This window comes from Ciona intestinalis, chromosome 1, assembly GCF_000224145.3.
Source record: "Ciona intestinalis chromosome 1, KH, whole genome shotgun sequence".
Classification (NCBI taxonomy): Eukaryota; Metazoa; Chordata; class Ascidiacea; order Phlebobranchia; family Cionidae; genus Ciona; species Ciona intestinalis.
In genome coordinates this window covers 1,073,336-1,094,510 of record NC_020166.2, presented here as the reverse complement: position 1 = coordinate 1,094,510, position 21,175 = coordinate 1,073,336, and the positions used below count along the sequence as shown (strand labels likewise).

At 36.8% G+C, this 21,175-nt stretch overlaps 5 protein-coding genes and 1 long non-coding RNA gene across 10 annotated transcripts in view; 3 read left to right on the top strand and 3 right to left on the bottom strand.

Annotated features, from left to right (window-relative positions):
• Nucleotides 1-7,184, top strand: part of LOC101242954 — a 17,036-nt gene extending 9,852 nt beyond the window's left edge. Inside the window, exons 1-10 of one of the 3 annotated variants that reach the window (XM_026837807.1) lie at nt 371-821; nt 1,137-1,281; nt 1,846-2,012; nt 2,328-2,546; nt 2,976-3,197; nt 3,458-3,642; nt 3,921-3,999; nt 4,309-4,401; nt 5,540-5,587; nt 5,722-5,747. In XM_026837807.1, coding sequence (XP_026693608.1) covers nt 674-821; nt 1,137-1,281; nt 1,846-2,012; nt 2,328-2,546; nt 2,976-3,197; nt 3,458-3,642; nt 3,921-3,999; nt 4,309-4,401; nt 5,540-5,587; nt 5,722-5,732 — 1,317 coding nt within the window. In that variant the 5' untranslated portion in view covers nt 371-673 and the 3' untranslated portion in view covers nt 5,733-5,747. Of the gene's footprint in view, nt 1-370; nt 822-1,136; nt 1,282-1,845; nt 2,013-2,327; nt 2,547-2,975; nt 3,198-3,457; nt 3,643-3,920; nt 4,000-4,308; nt 4,402-5,539; nt 5,588-5,721; nt 5,748-5,848 lie in introns of those variants that run through there. The other 2 variants (XM_004225535.4, XM_018817883.2) reach the window with 2 other exon arrangements.
• On the bottom strand, nt 4,119-6,006 carry LOC113475046. Its single transcript, XR_003396787.1, has 2 exons — nt 5,877-6,006; nt 4,119-4,389 (listed from the first exon to the last, which is right to left on the bottom strand). It is a non-coding gene; the product is annotated as an uncharacterized LOC113475046 (long non-coding RNA).
• Nucleotides 7,104-21,175, bottom strand: part of LOC101242937 (28S ribosomal protein S11, mitochondrial) — an 18,633-nt gene continuing 4,561 nt past the window's right edge. Inside the window, exon 2 of one of the 2 annotated variants that reach the window (XM_009863832.3) lies at nt 7,104-7,890. In XM_009863832.3, coding sequence (XP_009862134.1) covers nt 7,230-7,856 — 627 coding nt within the window. In that variant the 5' untranslated portion in view covers nt 7,857-7,890 and the 3' untranslated portion in view covers nt 7,104-7,229. The remainder of the gene's footprint in view (nt 7,891-21,175) is intronic. The other variant, XM_026838288.1, reaches the window with a different exon arrangement.
• On the bottom strand, nt 7,886-9,364 carry LOC100184363 (voltage-gated potassium channel subunit beta-2-like). Its single transcript, XM_026838104.1, has one exon. The coding sequence runs from the start codon at nt 9,314-9,316 to the stop codon at nt 8,339-8,341; it is 978 nt and encodes a 325-aa protein (XP_026693905.1). The 5' UTR covers nt 9,317-9,364; the 3' UTR covers nt 7,886-8,338.
• Nucleotides 9,688-21,175, top strand: part of LOC100186761 (histone deacetylase 1-like) — a 21,821-nt gene continuing 10,333 nt past the window's right edge. The window contains 13 exon segments of the mRNA XM_004225444.4: nt 9,688-9,850; nt 10,196-10,308; nt 10,659-10,776; nt 11,329-11,403; nt 11,755-11,893; nt 12,341-12,482; nt 12,875-12,979; nt 13,502-13,558; nt 13,560-13,599; nt 14,113-14,253; nt 14,405-14,451; nt 14,771-14,891; nt 15,524-15,595. Coding sequence (XP_004225492.1) covers nt 9,799-9,850; nt 10,196-10,308; nt 10,659-10,776; nt 11,329-11,403; nt 11,755-11,893; nt 12,341-12,482; nt 12,875-12,979; nt 13,502-13,558; nt 13,560-13,599; nt 14,113-14,253; nt 14,405-14,451; nt 14,771-14,891; nt 15,524-15,595 — 1,222 coding nt within the window. The 5' untranslated portion in view covers nt 9,688-9,798.
• LOC108949302 lies at nt 17,861-21,006 on the top strand. Of its 2 annotated transcripts, none has more exons than XM_018811104.2 (4): nt 17,861-18,876; nt 18,929-19,052; nt 19,454-19,604; nt 19,955-21,006. In XM_018811104.2, the coding sequence occupies exons 1-4, from the start codon at nt 18,396-18,398 to the stop codon at nt 20,678-20,680; spliced, it is 1,482 nt and encodes a 493-aa protein (XP_018666649.1). In that variant the 5' UTR covers nt 17,861-18,395; the 3' UTR covers nt 20,681-21,006. The 2 variants fall into 2 exon arrangements, with proteins under 2 accessions (XP_018666649.1, XP_018666647.1); XM_018811102.2 differs by having other exon boundaries at nt 18,926-19,052.

Genomic DNA, 21,175 nt, shown 5'->3' with positions numbered 1-21,175 from the left:
GGACACATTTAACACATAATATCCAAACATCCTGATCGTGTTTTAAACAATTAACAACGGTCTATGGGGGTCGTGAGGATACGGTTTCAGAATTCTTTGAAAGTTCTTTGTTTACTACCAAACGAGACGAGAAAATGGGATAAAAACGTGTCCCAACTTACCCCACCCTATTGTAAATGGCTTCAAGAATCGAAACGCTCTGTATAACAACTGTCTCGGCATGGAACCGCTTGAAAATTAATACAATTGCTGCAGAGACAGCGAAATATCTTTTCCCCAATTTTACGGTGATATAACGCAAAGCGGTTATTAAATTTTGTGTCCATGGTGGTGGTAAAGGCGGTTTCCTCATTTTAGGGACGATTATGCACTGTTTACAGAGGATGTGATATTTAACCACAGTGTCCCAAAATTAATATATTTTGACGCAGATGAGGAATCAAATCGCAATTTATTAAATAAGGCCAGCATGATTTCTTCACACATGGTGTAATAATGCATTCCATGCTCACTGTAAAGTTATAACATGAGTGTATTGTTATATACTTTAGACACATACACTCCCTGTTCACTGTCGGAATATTAAATCTTTTATTTTTCGCGGTGTACATTTACTTCTTCTATACGTTTAACCATTTACTTTGATCATTGTTTTACAGCGATAATCTTAGAAATGCATTTTCACCCGACTATATTTCTGATAGTTTTAGCTGCTTGTTGCACAGAGGCAGTCAAGTATTCTGTTGGCAAATGTGACAATAACACTTCAACTACCGGGGTGGGAAAGGATGCATGCTCAACATGCGTGTTTCAAAAGCATGGTATGTATATCAAATATTACCATAACTGTAACTTGCTTTATCCTCGCGTACTGGCTGGAAACGACACATACTAAATAGCATAGGCTACCTCGGATTTTTAATTTATTGCTTCTAGCAAACGAGAAACAAGTCCATATAAAGATCACAAAACAAATAATTGCAAGATATCATTTTAAGCGCACTTGCTAGTAGATTGGTGGTTACGGGTTCGAGGCTTGACGCTGCTATCACCGAAGGTTTATGTTTTGAAAGTTTGAGATCACAAAACAAAATGCAAAACAATTGTACTTAAAAAGTTTTTTTTTTTATTACCAGCGCCTGGACGTTACTGTCAAGGCTTGAAGAGATGTAAGATTCAATTCGATGTTGGAACTTACAGCTGGACGTTTGTCGACGACCAGACCTCGTCATGTCAATTGGATTTCACGGGTATTGTTTCGATGGCTGTTATGTCCGATGAGTAAGTCGTTTTAAATTTAAATACATCTGAAGTAATTTTCACAAATTTTAACTGAATTTATTTTTTTGAGAAAATTGTTGTTTAAATATAGTCCTCACTAACCTGAATCAAACGATTCCAAGATTTCCCTTCTAACCTGTGTCGTTAACGAGTTTTTATGGTCATTTAGATTTCACTGCTTTCCAGATGCAGACGTTCGTCTAAAATTAAAATTTTATAAAAAAAAAAGTATTTTTAGCTAGATCTTGAGCGAACGCGAACTCTAAAATAAAATTAGTGTATGGGAAGCAGAGTTTCAGCAGTTACAAGACTGTTTAAAATCTAAATTCTAAAAAGTTTGCTCAGTTATTTGACTAAGTTGTGTTTTCAGAAGCTGTTCGTCTTTACTATTATTATAATATATGGGTTACGCCCCTATTGCTGTCGGTCGGCTTTATGAACGTCGTTCATGCGACCATATCTTGGAATCGTCCAATCTAAACTTTTAGCTATTCCTATTAGTATAGCATCAATATTGTATCTGATACCATAGTAATGTTGTAATATTCCATCTTTTCCAAATAGCGGCAGCCCGATGCGATGCTTACCTGGGTGCTGTGGCGTTCCAATGTCACAAAAGCAGTGCGAGCCAAAGGAATGCGTGAAAGACCGTGGTATAATTTACATCGTTCAACAACAAAACGGTTCGGTTCAATGCCTTGGTTGGGGTTCTCAGAGCTGCCCTGAAAAACGTGAGGTTTCATACTTTTTGCATAATTTGTAATGTATGAAATCCGTGTTATAACTCTGAGGTGTGTTGCCATTTCAGAATAAATAAATAAATAAATTTATTAAATTTAAAGCGGAAAATCAAATGAATAAATCTTAACCTATTTACTTTGCCTGGCTTATTTATCTATAAAAAAACAGAATGTGAACAACCTAAAAGAGGCCATGACTGAGTTTCTGTTAAGTATCTTGTCCAAGCAGACACACATATCAGTGGCAGTATCGAGCTTTGAACCTACACCCTCTGGGACTCAAACGTGCCATTTTATGTTTTACAGCTGATGGCCTAGCTTACTGTTCAGACAATACTTCAGACGCCGCTTTTTTCTTAAAGACAATTGGCGCCACATGTATTGTATATGATGTTACGCTTAATATTTACGTATTTCGAAACAAAACAACGGGCGCAAGTATAAGTAAAACACAATACATAAACCACCTGGAGCACGATCATTGGATATATTACAAATCTTCTTGCATTGCTTATTTAGACAAAGGTGAGTTTTTTTAAAAAATGCAGTATTATGGTATGTTAAAGTACATATAGTACTCATGGGGTAAGATGGGCCTTTAGCACATAATATCCAAATATTCTGATTGTGTTTTAAACAATTAACAATAACCGTCTATTGGAGTCGTTATGATACGGTTTTAATTTTTTTAATTTTCTTTGTTTACCACCAAATGTAACAAGAAAATAGAATGAAACCCTATATATATATATATAGTATGGGGTAAGATTGAATATCGCAAGCACCTACTTCCCATATTCAAATTTTAAATAATCAACAATGCCTTTTTAGAGTCGTGGGGCTACGGTTTATATATTTATATAAATATAACGACTGTCGTTTTAAAATAAAGATATGAAAGAAATAACCATTAACAAGCATAATTTAAAACAATGTTTTATTTTGTAACCACAGAAACACTCATGAACCGAAACCCAACGAACTCCACTCTCGCCAATTTGTTCAAGCGAAAAACATATGAAATATCGGCAGATGTTATAGACAATTGTACATTCCATCAATTCGAGAACGCCACTTCATTTTTCACTATGACGTCACAAAGGAGTGAATATATTTGTGTACAGAGGTGGCGCATGCAAGGAAAGGAGTCGGCACTCTGCTTCGAGTCGACAGCAGGTGAAAATACCTTTACTTTAGCGTCCGGTCACGGATAAGAGAGGCCCCTCGTGAGAGGTAACGGATTCAAGGCTTGTCGCTGCTACCATTGAAGTCATATTTCTCTTCGGGCGAAACACTGAACGGCAGTTTCTCCCAACCCAAACAATAACTCACCTAGTTACATACCAAACGAGATAAAAAGGTGTCCCATCTTTTCCCATCCTACTATACCTTACCTTACCTATTAGTGCACTTAATCGTTATTCATTATTTTAAAGGCCCAACCAAACCCGATGTAGAGACAGAGTTTGAAGAACCGAAGTTTCAACCCATGGTCCTGGTCATATCGGCTGTGGTAGTAGGAACCATCATCGTTGCTTTCGTTCTTTACTTCATATTCCCTAAGTGCGCATTGCAAGCTAAACTATTCAAAGAAACGAAGAAAATTGATCCAAGAACTGAGGTGAGAGTAAACGGATTGTAAGAGCATTTGGTCGGCTTTGGGCTACTTTTAATACATGGATAGAAGAATAAATATCACCTGGCAAAGACAGTCTTTATAAAACAAATGTTCTGTTTTATACACCTAGTGTTCCTTTTAAGCTACCATATATTAGATTTAACTTATTTATCATTGGGTGGCGGGCAACCACAGTCGTTATAACTTGGGTGTTCAATTTTGTACACCTCGTGCCCGCTTACGAGTAAAGTTATGTAACTTTATAGGTGATTGTTTTACAGGGCGCCTTTTCACGTGTCGACTTGATAAAACAACTAAGCAGTGAAGTGGAAAAAGAGGTTTATGAAAGTAATTTAAATGGTGAGTAATAGTTACTTTGTATAATAGTTACTAGGGTATAGTTACTTGGTGCTTTATAACACGGGTGTTCTGTTTGTTAAAGTCCGTGCCCGCGTACGAGATACAGCGTTTCTAAATTCGTGAATGGATTATTGTATTTGGCTTTTAAGCATATAAGGTTTGACAATTTGGACAACGCATTAGTGACCAACACTTGCTGGAGCATTAACAATTAATATACGACTATCTTGTCCATACATACAGTCTGCTTTAGCCTACGACCACCATTGCAGTACCGAGTTTATTCATTTGTAATTTCTTTTGAAACAGTTGCAAGTACACGTCCCGTCACATCCGTTACCACCAACTGCAATCCGGCAGCAGACAATAGAGCACCTCTTCTACAAGCCCCTGCCATATACGGTATACTAATATTTATAATAATAATAACTTCATTTGTTTCTTCGATTACGGTAGCGATATTTTTAATATTTTAAACGAAAAGACAGGATATAGCGACAAACCAACAATTGTTAAAACACGCTTACACTTAAAAAGGAACGTTAATAAAGGTAAGTTATGTTTCACACAAATATATGCTTAAAAGGTACGTATTTCAAAAGTCTCAATGCTACTTAGTTTGTGGATATGTTTCGCTAAGTGTCTTGCTTAAGAACGCCGACAACAGTAGCAGCGACGAGCCTTGAACCCATCACCTTTAGAAGTAGGCGCACTAACCACTGTGCTATACGGCACCGGTGTCGTACCAGGCGCTACTTCGCATGCGCAATAGCTCGGAACAAATACGATGACCACCCGGTTCAAATTTACTACGACCCCAATTGAAAACGTTCCAGGCAAGACGTTTACACGTTAAAACTTTCTTTTCGGTTTAAAGTCATTAGAGCGGAGTTGGTGTGTTATCTACTGAACATGCGCAGTAGCGCCCGGTACAAATATATCAATCGGAACGAATATATCGCGACACCGGATCTGTTCGCGTTTTTTTTTTAATTTGTGAGATGTAAAAAATTGGTACTTCATTAGGCATTGAATCCGGACGTTGTATTTTATTTTACAATGCGAGCGCTCCCACTACTGATAAATAATATATAGAGTAGTAGGGTGGGGGAAGATGGGACACCTTTTAACTCTATTTTCTAGTCCCATTTGGTAGTAAAAAAAGGAGCATTCAAAGAATTATAAAACACTATCCTCTCGACTTCATAGACCTTTGTTAATTGTTTAAAACACGATCAGGATATTTGGATATTATGTGCTAAAGGTGTCCTATCTTTTCCTACCTACTATATGTGGTACATGCGAGTTTAATTTCCTGCATCAACGAAAATGAAATTTTATTTTTTAAGTTATAATGCGATCGCTTTCGCTACTGAAAAATAATACAGTTTGTGCGAGTTTTAATTTCCTTTGGTGACGAAAGGAAGTTATGTAAGTTCATGCACATGAATCGCGTGACACACCCAACACGCCGTGTGGTCGCTGCCAAACAGGAAATAACTTTGTATTACTGGACTGACAAATTTTATTTCCCTTTCAGGTGCACCTGCTGTTGATGGGAGTAACGACTACTCGGTAACAGAAAACGGTAAATTGTTACAGAATAGGAATGTAACTTATTTATACTCGCGTGGAAACGATAGTTGTTATAAGTAACACAAGTATTCTGTTTCGTATGCTTGTGACCGCTCACACGTTGTACGACTGACAAATTTATATTAGACAACCTTTAAACATACACACATAATGGGGATAGCGTCCGACATCTATAGGCGTCAAGCGCGGTGGGTATTTTTGTTGACATAGACTTTCCAAATTGGTTTGCTAATTGGGTCTTCCTATCACAAAGGGTACAGCCAAAAGAAACATTTTCTAACCTGGCACGATGGTGGTTTCGTAGACGCACAAGACTCCAGTGACTCTGGAATTACAAGCGCCCACAGCGCTGCTGCTTCTTCGCCCGAAGACGAGGCCTCGGACAAGTCTTATGGGTCTCAACCTTTTACGCCAGATAGCGGAGTCCCTTGTATGAGACCTCAATTCGAGTTTGACGTTTTGCCTCAGAAATTTCAACCCACAGAGCCATGCGGTGCTACTGTAGTTTATACTAAAGTTGCAGAGGATCAAAATACTCCATTGCTGGTGGAAGGTAACAAGTCACCTATCAATGTGGGGAGTACAGAAACTGCATCAACTGCAAAAGCGTTCCCGGGCAAACTGAAAGAAAACGGAAGAAAAGAAGAGAATGTAGTTTGCTCAAGCGTGCTTACTGGGGTGTACTGCTCAAAATAGGAAGTCTCACAGACTAATACAGTAAAGGGATCAGTGGATCACCTAAGGAGGTGCCAGTCTGTAACTAGTTATTTGATTGGAATATAGTGAAGAAAGGCGAGATCCACTGGAGTCTTCTTCACTCATCTTTTCAATCAAGGACTATTGTACACAAATAGACTTATCAGCCAAGTTACGGCCACTGACCAATGTATATTGGTGTATAACAACATTTTGTTGGTACCAATGCAATGCTGGCTTGCTGCAATATTGGAATTCACTGTGGCTGTGGGACATTAGACTATAGTAACTAGTCTAGTTAATGAAAAGGAGATCAAAACTATGAACTCTGTATTACAAGATTTATATTAGAGTTATAACATAGGGACCTCACTGTTAACTACCAATACCCTTTTTGCATGGTAAAAAGTTAATGCGAATAACGATCCGCATTAACTGGTCATATGATAACTCGCTTACCGCATTGTTTTGCATGGTCATTGGTTTATGCGCGTATCAACATTGAGTTAGCTTATTTTAGCGCAATATTGTTAAATCTAGTTTATAAAATAGGTTTTGATGCTTTATGTGGCTATTACCAGCTAAAAACTGTAAAAATAATACCCGAAAAAGATTAGGCTCTTAAAAGTGAAACTGTACTTCCACCATACTTTTCTTTACTCGCATAATGCGAGTAACAACCAACCTCCTACAGCAGATGACACGCTTATGACGTTATGCGTGTTAACATTGTTTTTGCGAGTAAATATGCGAGTACTTACGCGCATAAAAGTGACCATGCAAAAAGGGTAAAAGTTGCAATTTGACATAATATGTGTGGATATTCGTCATTTATTTCAGAGGAAAAAGACAATTATTAAAACTGTTGGCAAATGATCATGTTCCATAAATAAAATTGAAAACTTATCTTTACTAAAACAAACTAGTTAATAGTCACTTTACAGTCGCCGTATTTTCCTGGGTCTTTGGGGTAGGCCATTATTTGTAATAGGAGTGGTATCGGTGATTGAAACAACGTTCATTCCGCCCAAAGTTAAACCTTTTATCGCCGCTTTCCTCCCCGGTCCTATACCACGTAACACCACCCTCACGTGCTTATGACAGCCAGCTATAAGAGCTTTTTGAGCACCAGCTTTACCAGTCATTTCACTTGCATGATCAGTTTTTTTCTTTGCGTTCTTGAATCCCTCTCGGTTGCACGAAACATACGAAAAAACTTCTTTCCGGTACTTAGTCTCGATTAGTGTGTTATTCCACCGCGCCTGTATTAAAACTATTGGAAGTTCAGAGTAGGGAATTCCATCATATGATAAGTTGTTGCGTTTTTCGAACTCAACAGCATTAAGTGCATCTTCCTTTTTAGAGCATTTTGCAATCGGAATTGGCGCAAAGTTTTGGGTTCGTACTTTTTCATAAACCCGATCCTGGATTAAATACGGAAACTGTACGTCCTGTTTTTCTTGTTGATGAATTGATCTGTTGATTGACAGAACTCCGTGGTATGGTTTTGGGGCTCCAATTTTACAATTGGCTCGCAAAAGAGCAGCTGCACAACTACGTATCATTATATACTTTGTTTCATTGCAACCTTGACCTAAAAAATGAACAGCTATTGATTAAAATAACGCTGACTTGGTTAAAATATAAAAACCTATTTTAGGACACTGTTTAATTAAACTTTTTGTTATTTAATGATTTTCAAACTATATTTAAAGTTAATGCATGTTTTTTCAGATTCGAATATTAAAATGTAAAAAACAGATTTACAAAATGAGTATGATATGTGTAACACAGTGTATGAAAGTTGAGCATGTCATACAATTTTGCTCAACAAGAAATTATCAAAGCTTCCACATTAGGTAGTTAGGCCTAGTGTTGTTAAAAAAAGCTTTGGTTAAGGAGAGTTGTAAGTGTAAAGTGTTCATATAACTAAGAACTAGAGATATGAGTAGGCCTATTACAGAAACTACATAGATGCATCGAGCTAGCAACATAATATTGAATGAGAAAATGTAATGTTTATAATATAAAAGTTCTGAATATTTATTTACTTTGGAGAATTCCCTAGTATATTGTCAATTTCATTTAAAACTTCTAAGTTGGTTATTTGTGGAATAAGTTTAATGGATTTTAAGTTTTCCATTAATTGTTCGGTCGAAGTAGCGCCAATGAGGACGCCATTGTTGGCTTCGAATCTTAAACACCAAGCGATCGCAAGCTGTGACAAGCTGCATCCAAATCTGTCAGCAATGATCTGCAACTCCATCAGTTTTGCTTGTTGCCTGCGCCCACTTTCCGATATAATCTTCTCCTTTAACCATGAGAAGCCCTTAAGTTGAGCTCTTGACATGCATGGTATGGCATCGGTGTATTTTCCACTAATGACACCACATGAAAGTGGGGACCATGATATAGAACCAATACCAAGCCGTTGGTGAAGATATGGTATCTGTGTTTCAACCATCTCTCTCTGGAAGAAATGATACTCCGCTTGTTCTACTGTAGGCGGTATCAAGTTATATTGCCTTGCAACTGAAAATGCTTCACATATTTCCACAGAGCTCCACCTTGAAGTTCCCCAATACATCGCTTTACCATCACTAATGACTTGAGTAAACGCGCGTACAATTTCCTCCATAGACGTTGTAGGGTCAGATTTATTTGCAAACACAATATCAACATAGCTCATTTGCAGCCTTTGCAGTGAACCATTGATCCCTTCAATGATATGCTTACGTGATAAACCGCGCTCAGTTTCAGCTCGTCCACCCCAGAAGAGCTTGGTGCTTATAATATACGACGATCGCCGCCATTTCTTTTTCTTTAAAATATTTCCAAGTAAAATCTCCGCTTTTCCCGCCGCGTAAACCTCTGCTGTGTCGAAAAAGTTTACTCCGTTTTCGTACGCGATCGTGAGTAATTCTTCCGCCAAATCGTCGCTGATTTGGTTTCCGAATGTAGCCCACGTTCCAAACCCGATGACGGAAACACGAAGGCCAGACGTACCTAGGTTTCTGTACAGCATTTTACGCAAAGATCTTACAGACAGTCAACTGCAAAAGACCTAAGATATACGGTAAGCACTGACTTATTTAAGACCATTTACACATAAATATTTTGTATTAAATTTAAAATATTACGCACGTTTACTATCATGTTTTGAATTAGTCACCACAGTAAGCTTTTGTTACAGTAAGGATGATGGGTATGGTTGTCTGACCCCTAAATGTTCGAACCTTATAATACTTTAACTGCATAGATAGAACTTAACTTATGATTTCTTTTCATTATTACGGTAAAATAAATTATATTTGATTTAAAATAATGTGTGATAACAAATTTGACGCCAATTTAAACTTATTTGCTCCCCGTTGTTTGCCGATATTATTTCGCTGTAGCGCATGCGGCCTTCAGTGCTAAAGTTACAAACTGCGCACGAAGAAAAGAATCAAAAATTGAAAATTTAACAAATTTCGTGAAAGTTTAAATTGATTTTAATCAGCAATCATGGCGTTATCCAACCCTGGAGGCAGTCGAAAAGTCTGCTATTATTATGACTGTAAGTATGTTGGTAATTTAATTAAATATAATCGGGAAATTTAATTAACGGCTTTTGTTGTATTTGCGCAATACTAAATATTAAACTTACACCTAAATTATGTATTTTTGTATTGTAGACGTATATGTTTCTAAGAAAACCTGTAAGCGCCAACTTTACCAACATGGTTGACCCTAATGGGTTGTCTAAAATCTAAATTGTCACACATTTATAAAAAAAAAACTTTCAAAACCTCCCCAAAAAAAACTGCAAGATGCATGGGTATAACGAAATTTTAACTTTATAATCCATCCATAGTATAAAAACTGGTGTCTTCTGTTCAATTAGTTTATATTTATTTTTCAGCTGATATTGGTAACAACTACTATGGTCAAGGCCACCCAATGAAACCACACAGAATTCGCATGACACACAATCTCCTTCTTAATTATGGATTGTACAGAAAGATGGAGATCTATGTAATAGCTGAATTCATACAAATAGTGATCAGTATAAAAGGGATATATAACTGATAATTTTTTTATTGTTGAAGTTTCAACCAAAATGCAGTTTAATATGAAAATAAATATTAAGCTAGTTATCCTAATTTAGGCGTAAAAAGTTAAGTAGTTAACCTTTATTTAGTAGCCTACTAAATAAATATTAGGTGCTGGTGAAGAATCTCACCCCCCTTCTTATTTAGGTTAGGGGGTTAGTGGTTATAGGGTTTAGGGGTTAGCAAATAAGAAGGGGGGGGGGGGGAGGAAGATTCTTCACTAGCACCAAATATTAAATATTTGCAATAAAAAAGCATCATTCATTTCATTAGCGTCCCCATAAATGCAATGCTGAAGAGATGTCACGATACCACAGCGATGATTACATTAAGTTCCTGAGAAGCATTCGTCCAGATAACATGTCAGAATACACAAAACAAATGCAGCGATGTAAGTTTGCTTTCTTATACTTATTCAATTTATAAAATTGTTACCTAACCTACTAGGGTTGTGCTGAAGCTGTAAAAGCTCGGGTTCGCCAAGGGCCAAACAAAAAGCTCGGCACGAGCCCGAGCACCTATGACGTCATTAAGGAGAAAGGAGTACAGGAATGCGTTCTTATTCAGTCGAATAGCGTCGCTAATTCGCTAATAACCTACCTACAAACTGATAGCGTTACTGTTACAGCATGTTTGGTCAAAGGCTTGTTAATGAATGTAGTAAATAGTTTACTAATCTTTGTTAGTATTTTTGAAAGAAATTGTTATTTTTCTTATTGCTGGTTACATTCTCACTGTAAAACTGATGATCATTTCTATAGTTTGTTTACAACACAACAGCAAAAATAACATAAAGTACACCCAAATAGTCTAATAAATAAACGTCACCAAAGCTTAAACCCGTTTAGCAAATCCCATATCATCAGGATAGTAAACTTTCAAATAATTTAACTAATTTACATTTTCATGAAATATCACTCAATTTAATGTTTGTACTTCACAGTTAATGTGGGTGAGGATTGCCCAGTGTTTGATGGCTTGTATGAATTCTGTCAATTATCTGGTGGGGGATCCATAGGTAAGTGATATATTAGTAAAAATTCAACATTTCTTTCGATATATATATAAGGGTGGATGGTGGATATTTAAATGGCACCTGTTTTACACACTGATATTTTAAATCATAAGGCCTGATCTTAAACATTATACGTTTATGTTAAAAGTACGTTGTGTTATGGTGCAGACAGGCCTTATTAAAAATAAATTATAAAAAATAACATTCTTCAAAAAAAACTTGTAAAACGAATATGATTATGATGGTTATAAGTTATAACTTCAATGAATATGTATGTTATGATTATTGCTTTCATTTTAAGTAAGTGCAAACATACAACAACTTATATTTTTCAAGATTTTTATTGTTTTTCAGCTGGTGCAGTTAAGATAAACAAACACCAAACAGACATTGCAATCAACTGGGCAGGCGGGCTTCATCATGCAAAGAAATCTGAAGCATCTGGATTCTGTTACGTTAATGATATTGTTCTGGCTATCCTGGAACTACTAAAGTAAGAGTTTGTAAATTTATGAACAGTCTTGAAATTTGTTCTAAACTAAATGAGTGAGGCTTCAAAGATTCTATAATAAATGTTGACCAAAGTCCCATCAAGAAGTCCCATGCATGGCAGGCAATCAATTGTTGTCATAAACTCGCTATAAATTTGATGTGCTGTTGGCTATAAAAAGCCAAATTGGATTGCATTTGCCCCATGAATCAACGAGGTTCCCAATGTTTATCAACCTAATACAACATAAACTACACCTGCATTTTAGCAATGTTACCCCTAAATTTTGTTAAACATATTTTTAAGTAACTTATATATTGCATTTGCCACATTAATCAACGAGGTTCCCTATGTTTATCTATCTAATGCAATTTGAACTACACTACAACTGCATTTTTAGCAATTAAATTTTATTGAACACATTTTTTTAACGTCCCTTGTACACCCAAGGTACCACCAGCGTGTCTTGTACATTGACATTGACATCCACCATGGAGATGGGGTAGAAGAAGCCTTCTATACCACAGATCGTGTCATGACGGTTTCATTTCATAAATATGGAGAATATTTCCCAGGCACTGGAGATCTAAGGGTAGGTTATGAAATAAAAATACTGAAAATTTCTATTTTAAACAGTGAATGTGTCTTGTTCTATTTTATATGGATGATGTCTTATGGTGGGACTAGGATTTTAGGGAAACTGAAATTTAGGTCATTGTTGATAAATTTTACCTGTATTGCTTTATGCCAATGCTGTTATACCTGTTACCATTTTTTTTATATCAACACCATTCATATCAGTGAAATTAGTTCTTATATTCTAGATTTCATCCCTTCAACAGGATATAGGGGCAGAACATAATATTTACACCAAATTGCCAATGCTGTTATGCCTGTTCCGTTTTTTAAAGTTTTTACTCTGACGCTGTTTATATGAGCTCTCAGTCCTTATATTCTAAATTTCATACACGATACACCCCACAGGATATAGGGGCAGGGAAAGGCAAATATTATGCTCTTAACTTCCCACTAAGAGATGGAATGGATGATGAATGTTATGAACAAATCTTTCAACCAGTGATAACTAAGGTAATGAAAAATGTATATGTTGTTCAAGTTATGGTGAAGAACTGAAGATTTCTGATGTTAATAATATGAAATATTGTAAAAAAAGGGTTTTCTATTCTGTAAGGGCGAAGAACTTTAACCTGAGGTGCAGGCCAAATTTTGACAAATTAGCCGTATGAATGATAATACTTAAAAAGAGGCTAAAACACATGCAAAGATGCAATCCATGGGTAAAACATCCTATATATTTTACTGTATGTAGCTACAGAATACTTTTAGGCAAAACAAAAATTCCTAAACAAATTTTTGTAAGCCAATCTTTCTTTCACCATTTGTTACCTTGGTGCTCTGTTACTAATATAAAAAGTGAATTAAAATGGTTTTGTTAAATAAGCAATTCTAAAAAGGGATGTGAGAAGCGGTTGGTGATTTAAAAGGGTGCGGCACGGGAAAAGGTTAAGAACCACTGTCTTATAGATTGGTGTATTAATGTATTAAAAAACGCTATATTAATATACAACAGCACTAACCTTCTTTCCACAGGTGATGGAATATTACCAGCCAAGTGCTGTTGTACTTCAGTGTGGGGCAGATTCATTGANCAGGGGATAGGCTTGGTTGTTTCAACCTTACAGTTAAAGGTGGGATAAATATTCAATAATTGTGCATATACGATAGTAACAATGTTACTGTTTTGTTAATGTAACATACTAACATACATAATGTCACTACGTCAGTTAGCCTTTTTGTCGGAAGAGACGAAGTGCAAGTATAAATATGTCGGGCGGCACCAACAGTATATAGTAACAGACAACAGTGTAACACTAACATACAGGCCGACAAAATATATTAATATAATGTCGTAAAATTTTGTGATATATCACAGTAGACACTACTGGTATATTTTGTTGTGGTGTTACTCAGTTTAATATCTAAAAGAAGGTTCTTATGTAAACTGTTGTGTGCAACACCGCGATAGATATATTATTTGAATTGTAGTAAGGTTGTAACTTTAAAGTAATAACTGTGCTACATTTTGTTGCATGATATCAATATATTTTGTTGTGCTATGTAATGTGACTCACACAAAAAAACAAAATTTCCATGTAAACTATTGTGCCCCAAAATATAGTTATGTTGTTATTGACATCCAGGGCATGCTAAGTGTCTTGAGTACGTGAAGAAATTCAACGTCCCAATCTTAATGTTGGGTGGAGGTGGTTACACCATTCGTAACGTAGCTAGATGTTGGACATATGAGACTGCTGTGGCTCTGGGGCAGGAAATTCCAAACGGTGAGAAATATAAGATATATCATATATAATTATATTCCAGTTTCTAAATAGTTAGATTTTTTTGAACAAATTAATTAAGTATTTTCCATTTAAATTAAATTTACATTGTACAAAGTATATTATTATACTTAGTAACACCCACAATTTACAGAGCTTCCCTACAATGATTACTTTGAATACTTTGGACCAGACTTCAAGGTAAGTGTTTAAACTAACCTAATTTTAATTTTTTTATAATTATAATTTAAAAATACACCAATTACAAACTGCACCAATTTCTACAACACCCATAGTTTAACTGTAACAAATTCCGGGTAAACTGACCCTGATCTAAAACGATTCTTAAAAAACCGTAAAAATCATGGTGCTATTAAAATATAACAGTCTAACAGACAAAAATCAGGTCCAACTAATTGTATGATTATAGATATATTCTTCGCCTAAATGAACCCCATGGTTCTCTTCACCTTTTACTTATTATATTCAAGTTAATTCAACCATATTTTTATCACATCAGCTTCATATCAGTCCAAGCAACATGAGCAACCAAAACACGATGGAATATTTGCAGAAGATCCGACAACGATTGTTTGAAAACCTTCGAATGTTGCCTCATGCACCTGGCGTGCAAATGCAAGGTGAATAATCAGGTTTAGCTCAGCCTTATGCTGTGGCCTTGTGTGTGGACGGTGGTGTAGATATATCCTTTATCAGAAAAAACAGCACTCAAGTAAGTCAGTGCATTAGTTGTAAAAGCTTAAAATGGTCAATACAGATTTGTTAATAAATAAATGAATGTAACTTATGTAACCTGGTATGGCAGGGTAACAACAGTCACTATAACACAGGTGTTATGTCTCATACCCTGCCAGCTTTATGTATGAATGTATAATAATTATCTGGTGCTACGAAAACAAAACAGACAAAAATTAATCGTATAGTAAGTTATAATTTCGCCTAAATGGCATCGGCAGTCTCTTATTTAAATAAAATCCAAATGGAAACTTCATTTTTGATTTGCCTGTTACATTCTTATAGCATGAAATCCTTACTGTATTTCTTTAACAAGAATCGTTCAACTCTATGAGCACCAGAATGCCGATCAGATTATATGAGCATATGTTTCATACCGAATTGTGATGTCTGTTACCTTTTCATAGCACCAAATCTTTACTGTATTTCTTTAAAAAAGAATCGTTTAACTCTGTGAGCACCAGATCAGGGTCAGATTCGCGGATTAGTTCATCCTAAAAATCTTTACATCCTCCAGATATCCCACCAGATGCTGTTGTATCAGGAAGCGATGATGAAGCAATGGATGATCCGGATAAGAAGACATCCAGTGAGTGTTGCCATTTTATTATTAAAATAAGGAATTTGCAGTGTTGCCTGGTTAAAACAATACAAAAAAAAGTATTTAGAAAAACTGAAAAACACTGGAAGGTGTTAAATTTAGTGTGTTGTAGGGGTCAAATACATATTTTAGATTGTATTAGCTTAGAAAATTATAGTTTGTTATATATAAGTTTACTTTGAAAGCTATTTCGACGTTAAATTGAACACGAATATTAGGTGGCAAGTTGTCAATTATTGAATTTTTTAAATTCCAGCATTTTTAAATAGCAGTCCCGTTAGTGGATCTAGGCTGGCTTACGTTTTTTAAAAGGATTGCAATGCTGTGTATTATAAGGTATTTAAAACAAACAAAATACGCATCGCTTGCTTTTGTTTTACAATTGCGACTTACTGTACGTTATTTTACTAACGTGTTTGACTGTGACTAAGTGTTTTGAGTTGCTATCAAGAACACTCGGTGCTTTTTACTTTGTTTGCGTTATCATATGTTTAAGTATTTGCTGTGGCTGGCGGGTGTATAAGAAGAGACAGCAACGTCAATAGTAAGTATTATATATAATATGTCTGATATTAAGCCAACTGCCATATACGTTTATGTGTTATTGTAGGTGAATGGTAGAGATTAGGTGTTTATAGGTAAATAAATGTAAAGAAATTTGAGACATGATACACCAGTGTAGTTGGTAACTGTAAAAAGAGAAGTAAAGATGTAACTGGCGCAGGTTGATAGTGGGTGACAGGATGGCCATTGTACACCTCACATGCACAGAAACAAGGCTTATAAAGTTACCGCATGGTGCGCTAAAGAACGACTGTTGTAACATGGCACAAAGCAAAATAAAAATAAATAAGTAATGAATATGAAATCTTTGACTATTTTTTGTGTTACTTGTATCATGCGTACTAACGTAGGTAGCCAGGGAAGGCATTTGTCTAATGTTTGTAATAATTTCATTATGCTATGAACCTATAAAGGCGGTTTGGAAACTCCGGTTAAGTAATTTCAATGTGTTGACATGCTTACTTATATTTAATCCTGTTTTCCATGAACCGTGATATTAAAATTCAAATTCGTTTTAACACAACTGTATACGCTTATGTTTAAAATACAACGTAAACTGATTGCTGAGCGTAAATTGAAAATAATTTTCGGTGTTTCTTCGAATATCATTAGGAAGTACACATCAATTCAAAATAATGGCCCAATAGTCGTGAAACAACAGCACAACTTATAACACGTTAGAATAAAATATATTAACAATTGATTTTCAATGGGTTGTAAATAATTCATTTGAAGAAGAGTTCGAGGAAACGCACAAAAGTTTCTTTCATAAATATTTCGACAACTTTTCATTCATGGTTACGAAACACAAGTTTAATTATTGATTTTGTTTTCTGACTCCGTTGTGGATTTGATTTCATTATATATTCACGGCAGTTTTGTAATATAGATCGGTTTACTAAGAATTTCAGTTAGGTCTTGATGATTTTGAATGTCCTCTTAACAAAAGCACGATCACACGCACGGTAGCAATAAATGCAACGTCCCGTTTGCATTGATTATACTTGCGAATCAAACACTGCAACAAAAGGCGCTTGTGTTAGCACTTAGCAGCATCAAAGCACGACTAAACCTAAATATGCTTTATATTGACCGAGTCGAATTTTACGCTTAGTGTGTGTCGTCTTATGGCGTTGTCAACATTGTACAGTCATTGTGTTACGTGTTTCACCTTGAAGCTGTTGGACAATTTCATCCCATAATTCCATTCCGAATTCTGATCAGAGTCAAATACCTGGAGAATGGAAATTGGTTGTGTGATTCTCACTTTAATGGGAATTGTTATACGAACACCAAACACATAATCTGCCTTGTAACATACAGTATACATACAGTCTAAATAGATCGTCTATCTCATTAAATCGCCCCTGTTAGATTCGGCGTATACACGGTACTGTTTTCCTCTATGATGTAATACTACCCCAACAAAGCGTCATTTGTCTTCAATTCTAAAATTTAAATCGAGTTTCGAATTCTTTGAATTATTCTTTTAATAAATCGACTGCGGTTAGTAGAGGATACTGATACACACATCTGCGGTTTCCACAGGCAGAGAGTAATGTGATCAAACGGCGTCGTTTTAATGTACCCTTTTACACTCCACTGCTGTATTTCGCCCACCACCATGCATTGATAACCTTTCTTATTCGTTGTAAATATTGTGGTGACAATATGCCTCAGTTGTTCTTCTATCTGTTGTAGTTTGTTCTATTCTTAGCTTTCCACTTGATGAGGTATATGTCATCAGCATGCAGCGTGTAGCTCATGTTACCGGAGTTGTTTAATGTTTATGTCGGTCAAGCAGGAAGTGGAAGCTACCTGTTACAGCAGTGGTATGCGGGCATGCATTATAAATGACATACAGCATCCTATCGAACCTAACACTAAAACTAATTATTTGCGGTGGAGCTCAGTAGCTTGAGTGAGTTCTGCGAATTGGTGACAGTCCGTGAGTTATACTGTTTCAACGACAATCAAGTTTTAGTTTAAAGTAGAGCGAGCGGGTGCATGCGTACATCTTGCGCTTCAAGCAGTATTGATTTTTGGGGTGAAATTAGTCTCTGTTCGTTCTAAGGTTACTTTTATTGAATTACATCTTTACAGTGCGTTGTACCAAGGTAGATGAATTATAGTTACGACATCAACCAGGCTTGTTTTGTAAATATGCTGCTTTGATTTGGATTACTGTTTTACTGCTTATTGTATAGGATGTCTGGGATGCAACATGGGATGTATCTGCCGTGTTAGATCTACTCTCACTTGCTGTATACTAGCTTTGTTGTATGTTGGTTTAAACTCAACCAATGCAAACGTTACAACAGCCGTGTCAACTCAGGTACCTTGCGAGAACGCTAGTTTTTCCCAACCCCTGCTTCGACCCGATGATATTCTCTGTCACGAAAGTGATTTAAATAAAGTTTCGATGTGGACAAACCGTGCAATATGTAACGTCGGATCGTACCACGAATATCAACCTTGGATTAGCGTATGTGTGTTTTCTGTCGATACTTGTATTGTAAACTTAAAGAAGCATTACGACTGCGTTGTAACCGGCAACTTCGGGCCAGTAAACTGCACGGAGAAGAACAGCGGACGGTCGTTTAACTCTGACTGCAGTTTCACTTTCTTATATTGCACTGGTACTACTCTGGAGCAATATACTGTGGACAACTGTGAGAATACAGTCTTTGATAACTTATACAAAGGTATGTAGAGACGTCTGCAATAGTTCCATCTCTGACCACATTTCTTCAGAAGGTGGGAAATGTGGCCGACTTGGTAACTCCCCGAATCAAAACATATACTCGCTGACAAGGTTTCTTTACGATCACATTGTAGCTGGTGGTGAACAATATGATGAATTGAGAGAGCTCGTTGTGCAGTGAGTTTTCTTTTGATCTCAACGAGTAATCGATTCAGTGTAACGTAAATACCGGCACCCTGCACTGTATGACCCTTGTCCGTATATTCAAATACCATTCAATTTCCACTTCGATTTTAAATGTAAGATGCTGGAAGTTTACGTTAATGGTGCATTCATATGCGTTGGGAAGTTTTAAACGGGCTTGCTTCTCAACATTACGATGTAATCAAGTTTAAACAAAGTATATGGATAACACAAATGTATTTTGCTTCATCTTACAACTCATAAAAAGGTGTAGTTTGTACGTGTCAGGTCCTACGTACGCCGTGGCACGCTATGAAACCTGGTTACATATTTGGGAAATAATTCCTTTACCTCGGCGACACACTCAGGTTTAACCTTCCCATGTCGTGTTGCAGGTATCCTATATATTGCTATTCATGGAGGATAGCACTTGGTTGTGGTCTCACATTTGTTCTCATCTGCTTGTCTTGTCTCGTACTTCGAGCAAGGAAAGTTTTAAAGAAAGATCTGCTTGTTGCTTCGGATGACGAACGTATTCGAGATTTGGTGAATCTTATTTTCTCTCATTGAGCAATGTCATTCGTATTGTTTTTGGGATGCAAATTAATAGCATTGCTATACCGGTGTTTAATTACACCCCCGGTATACTATACACTATGGTGGCTTGTAGTGGGGTGATACGCCAAGGCGAAGCATGGGACCTGGATTTAGGTTATCCTATTACCCTGGCACTATTTTGACTGGTATGAAGCCCCCATGTGCCATACCATGTAATCGTGCTTGCCTTATGCATGGTGAATACGCGTCTATAAATTGCCTCACTGTAGTAAATATTGTACACCCAACTTTATAGTTAGTTAGTTAGTTACCGTTAACATAACTGCCCCGTATTCTAGACTAAACTACTCCACGATGTTCCCGAGAGCATAGAATATTGTGACCACGATTACACCGAACAATTCATATGTATCACTGATATGGGAGACGTTCGGGTAAGAGATCGTCCAAGACATGCAATTCACTGGGACGAAACTGTGGAGCTTGCGTCACCTTGCGAGCAGTTAGCATCTGATGTTTTTCAAGAGCCTCGCAAGTCGTCTATATTCCATGACCCGCTAGACAGCGCGACTTTTCTCTTCACCCCATCTGATGCTGGTAGCAGCTTCAGTGATGCTGTCACCTCACCCAAATCTTCAGTGTCCAGCCACCCGCCACAAACACTGTTAAACAACGGCGCCATTAACGCACCCGACAACTTCTACGTGGGGCGCAACCGTGGAGGTGTCGCTTTTGAAAACCGACTTTACACGAAAGAAAGGAACGGCGGCCTGCCTTGCTGTAACGAGCCCCATACAAACGGTGTGGTTTATTTAAACGAACCAAACAGCGCTCCCCATTTACAAAACTTATCTTACCTCCCGGAACCGAAATGCGGAAGTCCGAACTCAGCTTTTACTGAAACACCAATGGCGTTATATGATACCATGACGTCATCATTTGATGACGTCAGCCCAACATTAAACTACAGCGTCGTTCGTTTCTTTCCAGAAAACGACAGCGACTGTGATGCAGAAAATGTCGATATACCCACCGATAAAGATGGTTATATTCCCAAAGCCTAACCGGCCAACATTTGCTAATGTATGCCTGTTATGCATAAGCACACATACCCCAAGTATATATACATTACTTTCCATTTTTTCTTGTTTTTACACGCGTATGACTCTTTTTTGTAACATGTCACAATGCCAGTCATGAAGGTATTTGTTCCTTACAACCTTTCGATTTTCCGTCTTCGCAGTAACCAACACACAATCAATTCTATAACACAAATAGAGATTCCAGGCTGGGTCCGTTGGTTCAGATGGATCTGCCTCAATCAAATACACCACGCTGACACTGTCTCGCAGGTTACATGTACTTTTAATACAATGACTGTTGCATAGTACGCAGTTTTGATGTGTTTGATGGTTGTTGGATTCGACATATTGTACTATAACTACAGTTACATTGTAACGGGCATACCAACTTAATTCAGCCCCTAAACCGAATACGGGTATGTGGTTCACTTATACGTAAGTAATCACGTATATTTTGATTCTAAAAGTTCGAAAGTC